The sequence below is a fragment of the Lathyrus oleraceus genome, chromosome 6, assembly GCF_024323335.1.
Source record: "Lathyrus oleraceus cultivar Zhongwan6 chromosome 6, CAAS_Psat_ZW6_1.0, whole genome shotgun sequence".
NCBI lineage: Eukaryota > Viridiplantae > Streptophyta > Magnoliopsida > Fabales > Fabaceae > Lathyrus > Lathyrus oleraceus.
Window position 1 is genome coordinate 332,191,693 of NC_066584.1, and position 17,305 is coordinate 332,208,997.

The window sequence follows — 17,305 nt, forward strand, 5'->3', positions numbered from 1 at the left end:
CAGAATATCAAGGGGACATCGTCTGGCACAACGAAGTTATGCGAAGGAAGAAAAAGGGTCGCCCTAACAGCACCCGAATTCGAACCGAAATGGATACGACGAACAAAATGGTTAGACTATGTAGTTCATGCCGTCAACCAGGTCACAATCGTAATAACTGTCCTAGTGTTGGAACGAGCACAACCAGATAAATTCAGATGTACCTCTGTTGCTATATATGGAAACTTAAATTTATTTCAAAGTACCTCTGTTGCAATATATGGAAAATTAATTTTACTTCATAGTAGACGACTGTGACGAAAAGACAGTTGTTCATAAAAAATAACACAAACAATTAAAACAACTAGAATACAAAAACTATGCGATTACAACCATCAAAACAATTTTGAACATGTACTGCATCATCCTACGAGCGTCTTGGTCGGTCTTAATATCCACCCATTCACGCACTTCTCCGTTTTGGTTGAACGTGGACACAAATCATTGTATTCTTCTAATCCGTTCACCCTCTCCAATTTCTCCCTCTAACCAACTATACAACGTCCGATTAAGACGTTCAAACGTATCTGTGTTCCAAAGTCGAACCTGTATCGGAGCCGCAACGACAGAAAATATTACATCAACATTTCGTTTCTGAATGTATGTAGACATTGTTAAAACAAAGAAAATTAAAATTGATGGTTGGACTAGACTAGGAGATGAATTTGAGTGAAAATAAATGTATGCAAGGTGATGGTATTTATAGAGACGAAAGATAAATCCGACAATACACATAGGCGCCACAAAAAGTGGCACCTTTCACACACACACACTAAGGCGCCATGCCTATTGGCGCCTCCCTTAGGAGGGAGACTAAGGCGCCATGCCTATTGGCGCCTCCCTTAGGAGGAGGCTAAGGCGCCATCCCTATGGGCGCCTCCCTTAGGAGGGATACTAGGGCGCCACTCCCCTTGGCGCCTCCTTTAGGAGGCCCAAGCAGGCGCCAATTGCATTGGCTCCTCCTTTAGGAGTCCAATGCATTGGCGTCAATACGTCTGGCGCCTGCCCTAAAATTTTAAAAATTTTTAAGGGATGCACCAACTCCCCCAGCGCATCCTCTCACAAACATGGTTATTTTGAATTTTTTTCTAAAAACTTGATTATTTTCGTATTTAATTTGAAAAAGATGGTTATTTAAAAAAAAAAATCACTATTTCTCTTACTTTTTAAATTGAAATAAAGTTAGGCTTCGAAAACATACAACAAAACCAAAAAATCACCGAAGGCACAAGACAAATCAAGCGACTTCAAAGTGCAAAAGCCAGTGAAGTGAAACCCCTCTAACACTTCAAACCTCTAGTTGAGTTGAACACAAAAGAAACACCAGATAGATGCAGCGCGTTGTAAGAAAACTAACCAAGACATTTTCACACAGACAGGTATTCATCGCTTTCTTCAACCGAATAATCATTTTTTCTTCTTATTTGTTTCGTTAATTCAACTGTGTGTATAATCATCTCATTCATTTGAGTTACTTTGATTAGTTTGCATTAACAATTTTCAATTGCAGGTTCTAGGTTTTCGTTCTTATTGCAATGAAAGTGTTGCTGTTGATGTTGGACAACCAACCCCTGCATCTCATCCACAGGTACTATTTCAAAATTAAATTAAACTCTTTAATTGAAAGAGATAATTACGTTTTAGAACTTAGCATTAGTTGGTAAAATTAAATCATGCTCTTTATGCGGCGTTGTAGCTTCTAAACGATGGGGAGATCACACCGGGCATATCTAGTGAGGAATACTTGCTAAGAAGAAAGAAAATGTTGGAACTTCTGCCGGAGAAGAGTTTGGCTATCATTGCTGCTGCCCCAGTAAAGATGATGACTGATGTTGTGCCGTATACGTTTCGGCAAGATGCTGATTACTTGTATATTACAGGCTGCCAACAACCTGGTGGTGTGGCTGTTTTAGGGCATGACATTGGTTTATGCATGTTCATGCCAGAACCCAAACCTTATGTGAGTCTCATATGAAAAGATTAATTCCAAAAGTATACTTATATTCCAGGATCAAAAGCTATTTAAGCCATAACTATTTGAATATTTACCTGATTATCGATTAATATCTTTTCTTTTGAAATCTATTTAGTATTTCAATTGTTGTTTCCGTTAGAGTCACTGAGTCAATCATCCATGAATTTGGTCATTGGGTGATTTTTCTTTCCATCTCTTATAGAGTTATAAGATATGAAGTAATAAAACTGTTAAGAGTCCCACATCGGACAATATATGGCCTGAACATGACTTTATAAGTGGGGACAACCCTCACTCTACCAACCGGTTTTGTAGGGTTGAGTTAGACCCAACCACATTTCTTAACATGGTATCTAGAGCCTGTTAAGAGACAATTCTTTCTTTGCCGTACTTTACCCGGTTGACCCACTGTCTTCCGGTGAGATTTTTTTTTACAAACCGTGTCATCACTCCGGTTTGCTTCTCACTCTTCAAAATTCTCCGGTAACATACCAGCAGAAGCGTCTCCTCCGATCCAGACATTCTTAACATGGTATCAGAGCCTCGTTTAAGATCCGGTGGACCACCTACTATGGTTTCCATTATCGGGCCACCCACCATTTATTTCCACGCTCCAGATGTCCAGTCCTGGGCGTGAAGGGGTGTGTTAAGAGTCCCACATCGGACAATATATGGCCTGAACATGACTTTATAAGTGGGGATAACCCTCACTCTACCAACCGGTTTTGTAGGGTTGAGTTAGACCCAACCACATTTCTTAACAAAAACTTTGAAATCATACATTTGTGTAGGATGTGATTTGGCAAGGGCAAATAGCAGGAGTTGATGCAGCATTGGATACATTCAAGGCTGACAAGGCGTATCCAATGAGAAAATTGCGCGAGGTGAATCACGATGATCAAGCATTAACAACTTTTACTTCTGTAGTAGTTATCTAGTCATATATTTTGTCGTCTGCACTTGAACTATTTTCACCTATAAGCCTGGTGGTGGCTTGCAGCCAAGGTTCTTGGGTTTTCTGTCTAAAATGTGCATTTAAGTCTACTCGGTCAAACGGCTACTTCTGTTTAAAATATTTTAATTTTAACATTTTTAATTACTGATTCAGATCCTTCCAGATATGATAAGGAGATCCTCAAAATTGTATCACAATGTTCAGACTGCTACAGCAGCATATACGGAACTGGAGGCTTTCAAGAAGCTTGCTTACTGTAACAATGTAAACGATCTGTCTGCTTATACTCATCAGTTACGATGGATAAAATCTCCTTCAGAGCTCAAGCTGATGAAGGAATCTGCATCAATTGCTTGCCAGGTACTTTCAACTCTATTAGATGGCTAATGATGACTTAAAATCTAGAACTCCTTGGAGGCTGTTATATGCAAATTTATAGGAGGTCATAAATGCAAATGGTAAGATCTTGACGATTCAAACATTTTCTGGTTTTGAATAGGCACTTTTGTTGACAATGCTGCATTCAAAGACATACCCCGATGAAGGTATGCTAGCTGCAAAGGTTGAATATGAATGCAAAGTGAGAGGTGCCCAGCGAATGGGGTGAGCATTTCTTGATATTGAGTGACTATCCGTCTTATACGATTTGTTCACGTCTGATTACTTTGTGTATTTTTATTGATAACTTCAAAAGCTTCTACAAGAGTAACAGAGAAGCCCATTAATGTAGAAAACTAAAGGGAAAACCACCATTTAAGTCCCTGGAAGTGTACCACGCTGTCAATCCATTCTTTGACTCAAACGAAAACATAAATTAATCCTCCACTCTGCATTCCGTTGGTCGTTTTCATCCCTAACATTAAATTGGGATGTTAAGTCAATGTAAATTGCTGAAGTGGCAAGTGTGAAGGACAACTGGCTTGATGATGTGTATGCAGGGACCAAAATGAAAGAAAATCCTTCTTTTTGTTCAACTCTCTCAACATCATTTTCCCAACATGTTCATATAAAAAATAGAAGAGTTATTAATCCCGGATAGCGGAGCGGATCGGCCGACCCCAAAAATGGGATAGCGGATAGCGGGATAACTTTTTGGACTAATTATATGAATAATCTACATATATTATTATTCATCCCAGAATCAATATGTTTTAAAAGAAAGGGAAAAAAAACAATGATATGAAAGAAAAAACAACTTGAAAATGAATAGAAAAACAATGAATAGAGAAGAACACGATAAAGAACAAAATAGAAAAGGAGAAAACAGAAGAAACACGATGGAGAAAGGTGAAAAAACACGAATGATAGGAGAAAACACGGACGACTACAATAGTTTTTCTAATTTTAAAACTTTTTAAGTGTTAAATGGTCTTTTCGCACTCCAAAAAAGTCCTGAAAGCAGAAAACCGCTCCAGGCCGGAAAGCGCTCCGGTCCCGCAACCTGCTATCCTAGCTTTCCCGGCCTCTATCCAAAACTGGGATGTGCGCTGCTCCCCCGTAGCGGAGGGTTGCCGCACCGGGAGAGAATCCCAGGATAGCGCCTGGAGCGGCCGCTATTAATAACTGTTAGAACAACATTTCCAATTTCACGAGAACAACATCATCATATTCCACTTTTTTTTAACACATCATCAAATTTATCTCTATTATATCAAAAAGAGAATGGCATTTCCAATTTCACGAAGTACTGATCCAACAGTTGTTGTTGAGTGCAAGATCAGCGAGGTTCTGCAGTTTGTCTATGCTTGATGGAATTTGACCTTCAAAGCTATTGCCAGAAAGATCCAAATGTTGTATCGAGGAACAATTAAGTTGCTCCAAGGGAAGTTTTCTAGAGAGAATATTTCTAGCCATGAAAAGTTGTTTAAGCATTGAACCTTTAAAACATAAACTTATTGGAATTCCACCTGGTAAAGCATTATTAGAAAGAACTAGAGTTTCAAGGCTCTTCAGTTTGATCCATAAAACTTGTTTCCAGACAAGTATAGTTTCTGCAATTGGATCAAACTGTTGAGCTCACACAGAATTTCACCATTTAGTTTGTTTCCAAGCAAATTCAGGTATGTCAAGTTAGAAAGATAACTCTACGATGTAGGAATCAGTCCAGATAGTGTTATTTGCAAGATTAGAATTTTCAATGCTTTAAGGGACCCTATAGATGAGGGAATTGTCCCTCAATATTGTTGTTTGATGCTGCAAAATTTTGAAGCTTTTCACATCCTTGTATCTCTTCAGGTATAAAGCTTTTAGGCCATCATTTATAAATCAAGGGAAATTAGATTCTTCAATTTACCAACTCCAATTTATTTGCTTCCATTTAAGTGGAAGTAACCTAAACCTAACACTGTCAACTCACTCAAGTTGATGATGCTAGGTGGAATGCCACCTGTCAGCATGTTGTCTCCTATTCTAATAACTTGCAACTTCTTCAAATTACTAATCTCTCTAGGAGTGATACAAAAGAGATAATTTGAGTATAGCTGGAGTGTTCTTAGATTATGAAGCTTTCCATCTCTGAAGGTATGGAACCATTTCGTGAATTTGAAGAAAAAAAAGTGTTTGAAGAGAAATTAGATGACTCAACTCAAATGGAACCTGATATACCTGAACCATAAAGATTCAAGCCCACATGTTTCTGATTAACATCACATGGAAGGACCATATCAAATTTTGATGATGATATATACAAAAAAGAGTGGAATGAGAAAGTTTAGGAAGGAACATAATAGGAAATGATGTTGAGAGAGTTGAAGAAGTATTTCCTTTCATTTTGATCCTTGCAGACACACTGGCAAGCCAGTTGTCCTTCAGACTTGCCACATCAACAATTTTCAATGACTAATGTTTCAGTTTAATATCACGAACAAAAAATGACTAATGGACTGCAGAGTGTGAGATTAGTTTGTGTTTTTCCTTTGAGCTAGGGACTGCATTGACAAAGTGTTACACTTTTAGGGACCAAAATGGTGGTTTGCCCAAAACTAAATGTAAGCTTAAGCATCACTTGTGTTCCCATTTAATGAGAATATTTTTGCTCTTTCTCTGTCTCAGTTTCAATCCCGTGGTTGGTGGCGGGCCTAATGGAAGTGTTATACATTACTCTAGGAACGATCAAAAGGTAAATTTCATTTACTTAGTGCCATCTCATAGTATGTGTAATTTTATGTATTTTATCTTTGCCATGTTTTTCAGATTAAAGATGGAGATCTTGTTTTGATGGATGTTGGATGTGAGTTACATGGCTATGACAGTGATCTCACACGTACCTGGCCACCTTGTGGTACCTTCTCTTCTGCACAGGTTAGCATGGTTTGGTTCATTTTATTTTAAGAAAATGTTTGTTTTCACTTTTATTTCAAAGTTGATACCTTGTTTTTCATTATATTCAATGTTTTAAACAATTTATACAGAAACCACTAAAAACCATCTGTTTTTATTTTCTGTTTCCTTGGTATCCAATTTCCCGATCATTTAATAGCAATCCAAGACAAGCAGACTGCCTAGTCATACTTTTCCATTGCAGACCTCTTCCATGATGAGGTTAATTACATGGATTTTCATTTATGGATATGCATCCACTCTCGTATATAATGCACTTCTTCTGGATTAGGTTTCGGTGATGTTGACCCATTTTTAGTTTAATTTCACTTTTGATTCTAGTAATATGATTTCTTAAACATCCTAGTTGTTTCTTGTCGTTATAACCTGAAGGCTTGCCAATTTATGTAGAGTTCCCGACAACAGGCAGTGGTGACATGCTAACAAATGTCATTATAGCCCAAATGAGTATTTTGGGACTTACCAATTGTTTGAATGGATGAAATATACTCTAAATAAATTGTTCATGCATGGATGTTCAATTTGTGATAAATTATCCGCCTTCTCATGGCCCCTTTCTTTAGGGGATCTGATGGGCCTAAGGCTTGCACATGCCCCTTTCTTTAGGGGATCTGATGGGCCTAAGGCTTGCACATGCCCCTTTTTTTAGGGGATCTGATGGGCCTAAGGCTTGCACATGCCCAACATAGGGCGTGCTATTATCTCATGTCGGTATAATCTTTCTTTGCTTCTGCTACGCATGGCATATAAATGTTTGAAACTTGGTTTCTGCTCCATATTCATGCCAATGGAATCTGGTATAAAATAAAACTGCTCATTCCACTTGTTGCGTTGTCCTTTTAGTCTCATCACTTTTCATATTAATTTCACAGTTTCTCTATATTTCAGGAGGAGCTTTATGAGCTTATACTGGAAACAAACAAGCATTGTGTGGAACTTTGTAAGCCTGGTGCAAGTATTCGACAAATACACAACCGTTCGGTATCTCCTTTTTCTTATCATTTTTTTAAATTTTATAATGAAGTCATTGTCCTTCATGAGACTTGGTCTAATAGCTTAAACTTTTAGGAGTTGGTGATTAACATGGTATTGGAGTTTCTTTGATTAAGCGTGTGTTTTCTTCTGCATTTGGAAAACCCAAACTCAATATTAATGACCAAAATCTGTCTTGAATGTTATGCCTAATATGTGGGGCAATTTCAAGTCTAGTTCAACTATCAATTCAAAACTGGATTTAAACCCTTACACGTAATGCTTTTGCGGTTGATAAAATCTGTGTGTATTGACAAAAATATCTTTGAACTCAATGTTGTATGACTATTTTAATAAAATTAAACAATAATTAAAAATTAGCATCTAAAATAAGTTTATATACTATTATTCAAACATCTATTGTGTCAAATTGCGAATAAATATTCACATCTATTAATAAATTTACTTGAATTCGCTTTTAACCAAAATCAATTTTGCTAAATTTAGTTTTTCTAAAATCCAACTTTCAAACTTCAATCCAAACATGCTATAAGTTGTTAGGAGTTAATCCTTGTTGTCCTCATTCATATTCTTAAAATTATAGTTTGAGTCTAACTCATTCCTACAAAACCGGTTTGTAAGGTGAGGATTGTCCCACTTAACACATGTTCGGGTCATATATTATCCGTTGTGAGACTCTTAACACACCCCTCACACCCAACACTATTGAGCTTGATGCTTGGATATGAGTGGCCCGATAACGAAAACCTGATAGCAGGTGGCAAAATGGATTTTAAACTTTACTCTAATACCATCTTAAAATTTAGGTTGGATCTAACTCATCCCTACAAAATCGGCTTGTAAGGCGATGATTGCCTATACTTATTAACACATGTCGAGGGCACATATTGTCCAATGTGAGACTCTTAACTCATGTGTTGTGTTTATATGTGGGGACAATTCCATCTTAGAATTGTGGTTTAAGCCTAACTCATCACTACAAAATCGACTTTTAAGATGAGGGTTTCCCAAGCTTTATAAACACTATACATGCCATATTTCTAAGCAATGTGAGACAAAATCCACCTTTCAAATCTGTTAAGAGTCTCATATCGGATAATATATGGCCTGAACATGTGTTTACCAGTGGGGGCAATCCTCACTCTACCAACCGGTTTTGTAGGGTTGAGTTAGGCCCAATCACACATTCTTAACATGGTATCAGAGCCTCATTTAAGATCCGGTGGGCCACCTACTATGGTTTCCGCTATCGGGCCACCCGCCATTTATTTCCACGCTCTAGATGTCCAGTCCTGGGCATGAGGGGGTGTGTTAAGAGTCCCACATCGGATAATATATGGCCTGAATATGTGTTTATAAGTGGGGGTAGTTCTCACTCTACCAACCGGTTTTGTAGGGTTGAGTTAGGCTCAATCACACATTCTTAACAAAATCCAACACAATGTAGGTGTTGAAGGCTGCAGGCAAGCCACATTTTGCAATTAGGCAATTATAGGTGGACTGTAATGAAGACGGAATTTCTAACACATAAATAAAAATTGAATTTTAATGTAAGGTAGGGTATGCTTGCCATTCCCATTTTTCAACATGAGGGGTTGTGTTAGAGACTATGAAGCACAAAACAAATATCTCTAGGAGTAGGTGTGTCTGTGTCCGACATGCGTCGGTGTCCGACACCTGTAAGACACTTGTACGACAAGTATCTGAAAAGTTAGACAAGTGTCCCATGAAAAAATGTTTTTTTTCTTTGATTCGACACTCTTTGAATCGGTGTCAAACACTCGTATATGACACTCATACAACACGTGTCGGATCATTTAGACAAGTGTTTCATAAAATAATTTTTTTTCGTTACTTCAACACACCTTATACTTTTCTTGAACAAATCTCACACACATCTAAAAGGGTTAAATATGTATTGAAGCAATGTTATCAATAAAGAACTAAAGACACTAATTTTGATTAGATATTTTTACCTCTTTAAGTCCTATATTTTTTAGATTATCGGTGTCGGAGTGTTCGTGTCACGTTCCAGTATCTGTGTCAGAGTCAGTGCCTGTCAAAATTTTTAGTAGTAGTGAATCAAGTCAATATTATTCCTAGATTTTACGATTAACTTTTTTGATGTGCAGTTCCTTTTCTGTGTTTTGCATCAAATCCTCATTTCCCAAAAAAGAAAACTTTCAATATTTGCTTTGTCTGCATGATGAACACTATCTCATAATCAGTCACAACCAGTAGAGTGTGCCAATGGCCCTAGTATATTCTTGATATACCCTTCCGTTTTAGTGTCGTCTTACTAGCAGCTTGAAGCTTATTTTGCTATAACACAGTGAAACATGTGAAGTTTTCTGGTTGCATAGGTTGAAATGCTGCAGAAAGGACTAAAGGAGTTTGGAATTTTGAAAGGTTTTGGAAGCAGTTCCTACCATACGCTGAACCCAACTTCTATAGGTAGCTCGTTTATCCATGTTTTAGCTGGCAAGGCTTGCAGATTTCTTTCATATATTTTTTTGGTTATAGATATTCATAAACTAGTTTGTCACTTGAAATAAAAATATGATGATAGCTAATAGAGAACAAATATATCTATTCAGTCATGTATTATTGATCCAGGTCACTATCTCGGAATGGACATTCACGATTGTTCAATGATCAACTTTGACCGTCCTCTGAAGCCAGGTGTTGTAAGTGTTTTCTTTTACTGAGCAACAGTTTAATGATGTGGGGGTGAGGATTTTTGTTCCCATAAAATCATTATATGGCAATGATAGGTTTTATTATAATGGTTTTGATCAAATGTGTGACATCAGTGTCATTTTAAATTAAACAACACATTTTTTGGTGTTTCTAAACACTGGATTCACCAAGGGTACTTGAAATTTATGTCTACTCAAGTGGTGGATTGTTGTGGATGAGCACTGCCACCAATTTTACTTCTCTTTCAATAAGACAAGTAATTTGAACTTTTTTACCCCCACTTGCCATTCCTATGCTTTTCTACTTTATATGGACATAACGTATACCCATATTAACTAACGGTATATTTAATTTGTGAGCAGGTAATAACTATTGAACCGGGGGTGTACATCCCATCTTCTTTTAATTGCCCAGAGAGGTACTTAATGAAGTTGGTTGAAGAACTTGTTTTACCAAATTTATATTATTACAAATTGATAATTTCATTTGCTTGTTCCTACTGTACATTTTCCTGGGTTACCAACTATTTCTACAATACATTCAACTTCATGAGTTTCCTTTCATTAACCAGCTTCAGAATTTTACATTTCATTTTCCCCAGAATCTGATTGTGTTCACCAGTATGTTAAAACCTGAGTTGGTTAAACCTGATTGCGTCTTATTTTCAAGAATATTTAGAACTAATTTCCCAGCTTATTCCTTATTTTCTCAGTTCTGTAAGTTCTTGTTTGGTTCAAATTATACGGGGTTGAAAGGAATGAAAATGAGTTAAGAGTTTTGTTGAAGATTTTCTATTTATTAGCTGAATATTCTCTATTTACTAGCATTGATATAGTTCCCTTATTTTCTATTTTCAACCCAAACTCTAGAATGGATTAGAGCCATATTCAACAAGTTTGTTTGGTAGGAATTTTGGAAGGATGTATCAGAGCCATATTCAACAAGGTGAAGTGTGTCACCCTATATGAGACTTGGGTTTTTCACAATAATATTCAAAGGTGGAGTTTTTATTCTATCATAAGAAGAGGGAACAATCAGTCCCTCTAAAACTAGATGGAATTGTATTATCTGTCCTTTGTTATAACTTATAAGTACCTTTGGGTAATTTCAGTCGATGACAACAACAACCAAGCCTTATCCTTTAAGTGGGGTTGGCTACATGAATCAAATTCTGCCATAATATTTTATCCAGGACCATACTTCTATCCAGATCATTAATCTTGAGATCTTTTTTAATAACTTCTCTTATAGTTTTTCTAAGTCTTCCTCTATCTCCAGCTGTTTGACCCATCTCCATATGATCTACTCTCCTTACCACAAAATATACAGATCTTCTCCCTACATGCCCAAACCATCTAAGTCTATTTTCCACCATCTTTTCTACTATAGGTGCTACCCCAACACTCTCTCTAATATTGTCATTTATAATTTTATCAACCTATTAAATTAGATAGTGTATTAACTTTGTCCATTTTTGTAAATTGATGTTCTAAAATTGCCCTTTAGTCAAGTTTAGTTGAATAATGACACCAAAAGGTAGTAGTAAGTTAATTAGAGGTATTTTGTAAAATAATATTTAATGCATCTAAAATTTGGAAATGAGCTTATTATTAGGGATTTTCGTTTCTTTTCTTTTCAAATAGGCCTTATATTTAAGGGGAGGTAGTATTCTTTTTCCATCCATTACATTTTTACTATGCATATTTTCTAAAAATGGTAAAAATGTCATGTCCCACTCCTACCAGTGCCCTACCACTTTTGTCATTTCCTAAAAATGGTGAAAATACCATTTCCACTAAACCAGCTCCATTCCCAGAAGTTGGTTTGTTATAAAAATTATATTATTCTACTCCTGTTTTCTTTGATGACCACATAAAGGAGTATAATGGAATAGTCATTTAATCATATTAAACATGCTTATGGAAATGGCTTTTCTATTCCATCTCATTCTAATTCTTATTAAAATCATTCCATTGATTTAAACCTGCTGGGACCTGGGACCTGGGACCTGAAGTTCTACAGCAGTATTTCTCATAAGTTAATTAATCCATCAAGAGACGTGTATGCAGTTTTGGATCTTGAATTTTAATTTATTTGGGAGTTAATAATGTTTTTTTAAAGTTAATTGGTTTCAGATGCCGAACAAGTTGTATACTTGAGCTTAATATAATATGAAGTTTATTTTTTCTCATCTGTATTCTACTACTTGTTTTGCCTTTTTAGTCATTCACTCTCTTCAACTTCCGTTACATCATTTGATTGATCCCATTCTTTCTCATATCATTTGGTAACCACCATGTGAGCATTTAAGTTGATCTTCAATGTTGGCATTAAATGTTTCAGTTTTGTATGTGATGTCCAATGCAGGTACCGAGGCATTGGGATAAGGATTGAGGATGAGATTCTCATTACAGAAACAGGTTACGAGGTAGTAATTTCTTTCTCTAGAAGTATTGCAATTGAAACTACTAGTATAGTTTTTTTGTGACAGATAGAGATGTGCTCTTTACACTTCTTTTAAAGCTTGAAACAATGAACAATGAACTGTTACATTCAAACATTCGTAATTTTTGTAGGGTCCCATCTATTTAATAGTAATAAAGAAGACATAGACAAAAATGTCCAATGAACTGTTACATTCAAAATTTTAATGTTAATGTAGAGTGGGTTATTCAAATATCCAATGAACTTGCTCATGAAACTTTTCCTCGCTGTAAAAGAAGAGAACAGCTCTTCACTCAGCATCAGCTACACTTTATGGTTTCATCTAGATTTTAGCTTTAAACCTAGTAAGCTTGAGTCCTTCATTTCAAAATTAGAAATTATTCATTAAAAACAGCAGCTTTTTAAGTCACCAATTCAAATGGAAAGTGCCATTACGTATTATTCTTCTGTTAACCATTATGCATTAGGCGCATTTGTTTGCATAAATAACTGCATGATTGTAGTTTCAAACATAGTATAGCAGAACTTTAATCCTCTTAGTCACATGTTAACAAATCATTACTATTTTCATCGGTTGTTGGTTCTGGTAAGGGTGAAAGTTGCTAAAATACTCCATCTCCCATTAATTGTTACTGTACATTCAATGTGTTCCATCTTCCATTTAAGCTGTGTGGCTATTGTTATCTAATCTGAAACCAATAAATACTTGATATCAAATTGGGTATAGTTTATCCAACTTTTTTTCTACTCCATTGCTTCAACACCTTTAAAATAGTAACAGTAGAAGTAAAAATATTACAGTGACTTTTTTCTTAGTGTGGACAAAATTTGGGTGAAGTTTCTTAGGTTCCTGAAGTGATGATAATTTCAGAAAAGAGGATGAAGTGGCTAAAAAAGTTATACCTATATTAATATACTTTGATTCAAAGCAATCCCACAATCACCTACAGTACCTAACCTAAGTTTTATGACACACATGTGGGGCACTCTTAAAGTTATGAACTAACATTACACAACACAGGTTTTAACAGCATCAATTCCTAAAGAAGTGAAGCAAATTGAGTCCTTGCTGAACAACTTCAGCCATAGCCAAAATAACTTGAGAGCTACATTCAACTAATGTTGTCCATGTGCATTCAAGAACTGGGACAGTGAATATGTGCAATATGCATTACTGTTAAAACTGCAGGTAAATTATTTCCATCCCTAATTTTTTGCCCCCTCCATATTCACTTTTAACTCAGCAAATCTTGGTGGGGAGGGGTGACAAGAGAATAAGAGAGAAGGTGGGGGCAGGGTTTCCTTACTTTTTTGTGTGGACTGATAGAGTATATTTTCTGTCTGGTTTTGTTGTTGTAAATGATTAATGATTTTATAAAATGGCCAGCTCAGTATAGAATTTTCACATAAGTTGGAAATTGTAATAATCTCTTACAGAGGCTTTACCAGGATGAAATAAGTTTAATTTTTAATATACTTTAAGTGTAGAAATATTTTGCACTCCTTATATAATATTTTCTCAGTGTCTTGTTTATTTATTTTTTCTTATTTCATTATTCACCTGCATTCTTTCTCTCCCTACCAAATTAAAAGGAAAAATGAAAGAGTTATGAGAGTTTTCTACAAGGTGTAAATATAAACAAAGAAAAGGTACCATTCATGTCATAAATTCTCATACATTTTGCTTAACCTATAAGGAAATAACAAGAAAATAAAAGCGATATTTTATTATTGCCCCTGTCTATTAAGATTGTGCTTATTTGTTTCTATATTTTGGTAAAATTGCATTTGTGATTTTTAAGTTTGACATATTTTCCAAATTACGTTTAAAATTTTAAGAATTGGTTTTTTATGTTACATTTTGTTTTTTTGTTTTGTTTGTGTTGTTGGTCTTTTTAACAAGTTCATTTAAAAAAAGTGTATGATATTTTAATATTAAAATAACTTACATAGATATGTATGTATATGTTGGATATGCCATTTTTTAATAATTTAAATCAATATTCTCAAACTTAAAATTTTTAAGATTATAATATTTAATTTATTTTGCAGCAATGCTTTCATCTAGAAGTAATTGTTCAAATTTATAAATTTAAAATCAGAAAGTGTTTTAGGTGATTTGTCCTTTTATATACTTTTTGAAAATAATTTCTAAATGTTAATTTTATATATTATTAAAATCCTTTATTTGGTTTATGTGGGGGCAATTAGGTGTAGACGAGCAAAAGAAAGCTAATTTATTTAAGATCATTTAGATCTATATATTGTTTGTTATTTCAAAATATTTTTAATAAACAGTTATATCATTTGTTCTTGGAGAAGAAGCAGCCTCGATGATTAGCAACTAATCACATTTCAACCACGAATTATGTCTTTATTGAAAGCAACTCAATAGTCGTCATAGACTTATCATGTTAAAGCAACTTCGATGACTTATCATGTGTAATCACATGTTAAAAGTCGTAGTTATTTTTTGTCACTTCATTTTTTTTATGGGCACTAAATAGTTGTGTTGTCATGGCAAAGATAGGAGCATTTGTTTGACACATCCCATTTGAATTTGACACTCTCTCATTTTGAGCAAATTTACTTTCATACTCTTGTAAAATTTTCAATTTTTTTGAAATTTACAATTTTGTATCAGAAATTTTGAGTGGATACCGGAAATTTTATAAATTTATAGATTTTTACCGCTCTCGTGAGACGTGTATCGTAAATTTCAAAATTTCAATAAAAAAATACCGGAGAACTCAAAATTTCCGATTAAGATATACCAAAGTTATAAGTTTTGCGTATAATGTCAAAAAAACAAAAAAAATTTAATTTCCGGAATATTGGAAATTTCAAAATTGCAAAATTTCTGATATAAGCCCAGAATTTTCAGAAATATGAAATTTCAATATTTTTGACATAACGGTCTGCATAAATGGTTCGATAAAAAATTCATCACATATAATAGATACATATTTTCCACCAAAACTGTTATATGTACACGATTACATAACAAATTATGATGACTTCATAACTTCATATTCCCAGTGCCTAATCCGCCCTACATATTCTGATTCCCATGCTTTTGCATCTTCAGTACAATTTTGTCTCTAACGGTCAGTGATAGAAGACAATGGACTATCAGGTTTCAACTTTACCTGAACCCAATGATTGTTGTTGACAAAACCAACAACAATGATTTTATGCCTGCTTATACATAGGTGAAGCTAAGGTAAGAGGGGAAAATGTAATGTTAAGTCTTTTTGACAAGGAGACAAATACGACACTATACCTAAAAGCAATATGGTAACCCATATCAGGAATCGTCATCCATTTTTCTCGACCTTGCACACCCAAGTGTTCTACTTTTAAGGCATTTCTTGAAGGAGAAGAGCGATCCAAAACGCAGCGGGAATTAAAATTTTCTCCTTTAGTGATCCTTACGAATGGACATGATCAGTGATAGAAAGGTTACCTCTTGTGACGATTGAAACCTTTGATGCATATCTACGAAGCGATCACGAACGTTGAACGACGACAACGCCTCTACTCAATCCACACGAACGGATTCCTTCAATCTCAGTGCTAACTGCTACGAATGAAGGCTTTGAGAGAGAGTGAGTGAGTGAGTGAGTGAGAGAGAGAGAGAGAGAGAGAGAGAGAGAAGAGAGAGAGAGAGAGAGAGAGAGAGAGAGAGAGAGAGAGAGAGAGAGAGAGAGAGAGAGAACGAAAATGCAACCGTAATGAATGCTTCTGCATAAGGGTTCTATTTATAGAACCACTTGTGTGGGCTTCAAGCTAAAAGGCCCACTTAAGTGTATTTGACCCATATCTTATAATATGCAAAAATCACTTAAGCGCGTGGTACCTTACCATATTTCGTATTCTACTTAAGTACACCGTACCTTACGATGTTCTACAATTCACTTAAGTGCACCGTACCTTACGGTGTTCCTTAGTTACTCCATCTCTCATCAATCCGTCCTTTGTGTGTGACCCTGTAGGTTTTCGCGACATTGGCAATTATATTAAATCAGTATTTAACATAATAAACAGTGAGCGGTATTTAGCAACACATCACTGCTACCCAAGACACGAAAATGTCATGTGATCTGACAAATCCTTCTGTGATAATACTTATGTGTATAATTACCCCTTTGCCCTTATGTCTATATTGAACACAAGGCATAGACCGTGTCATCCTTGTCCAGTTCAATATTGGGCCCATAGACATTTATCCTGTTACGTAGGATGGGCAAATTCCATCTAGGTCACTCATGTCCCTTAGCATGCTTCGTGGAGTGCCCATCAACTGTCTTTATGGTCATCTAGTTACGAATAATGTTTGATCAATAATAAAGCACTCGACTCTACATCTAGGGTCCATAGTGGTTTCAGGTCAAAGGGTGGTATACACCATTATCACCATGAGAATAACTTATGACACTTTGCATAAAATTCTATATAGTATTCTCATAGCGGGTCAATCCAGTATAAATATTACTCTTAATATTCATACCTATGTTTAAGACTTGATAACTCCTTATCCATGATCCATGAGATGTGATCATCAGTCTATATACATAATAATCTTAATGCTTTAATGTTGTCCCACTTCACAATAAAGCTCGACTACGGATACTTTAAGAATAGTGTCCTTATGTTTAATGTGATCTCATGATTAAGTCATACTTGATACATTAAACGGACTAGCTATTCTAGGGACTTTATTAAACAAACATAATAAAGAAAAAGCCATTTATTTATTAATAAATAATTCGATACAAGTACCAAAGGTATTGGCCTCTAGGGCTTACACCAACATTTCTAACTTCAGAGACCGTGTCACAGAACAAATTGGAAAATAA

At 35.4% G+C, this 17,305-nt stretch overlaps 1 protein-coding gene across 2 annotated transcripts; it reads left to right on the top strand.

Moving 5' to 3' along the window:
• The first annotated feature begins 1,221 nt into the window (after positions 1-1,221).
• On the top strand, positions 1,222-13,980 carry LOC127091046 (intermediate cleaving peptidase 55, mitochondrial). 2 transcript variants are annotated; one of them, XM_051029559.1, is made up of 14 exons: positions 1,222-1,418; positions 1,550-1,627; positions 1,736-1,999; positions 2,806-2,898; positions 3,123-3,329; positions 3,469-3,572; positions 6,021-6,087; positions 6,162-6,269; positions 7,197-7,289; positions 9,665-9,755; positions 9,918-9,988; positions 10,364-10,419; positions 12,369-12,429; positions 13,468-13,980. In XM_051029559.1, the coding sequence occupies exons 1-14, from the start codon at positions 1,371-1,373 to the stop codon at positions 13,564-13,566; spliced, it is 1,440 nt and encodes a 479-aa protein (XP_050885516.1). In that variant the 5' UTR covers positions 1,222-1,370; the 3' UTR covers positions 13,567-13,980. The 2 variants fall into 2 exon arrangements, with proteins under 2 accessions (XP_050885516.1, XP_050885517.1); XM_051029560.1 differs by lacking the exon at positions 13,468-13,980 and having other exon boundaries at positions 1,223-1,418; positions 9,918-9,983; positions 12,369-12,432.
• The last annotated feature ends 3,325 nt before the right edge of the window (positions 13,981-17,305 follow it).

Bases quoted from the DNA above. Each gene is read 5' to 3' on its own strand.
- LOC127091046 (XM_051029559.1), top strand. From the start codon at position 1,371: ATGCAGCGCGTTGTAAGAAAACTAACCAAGACATTTTCACACAGACAG. The intron at 2,000-2,805 runs GTGAGTCTCATA...ACATTTGTGTAG, and splicing joins TGCCAGAACCCAAACCTTAT to GATGTGATTTGGCAAGGGCA. The intron at 2,899-3,122 runs GTGAATCACGAT...TTACTGATTCAG, and splicing joins CAATGAGAAAATTGCGCGAG to ATCCTTCCAGATATGATAAG.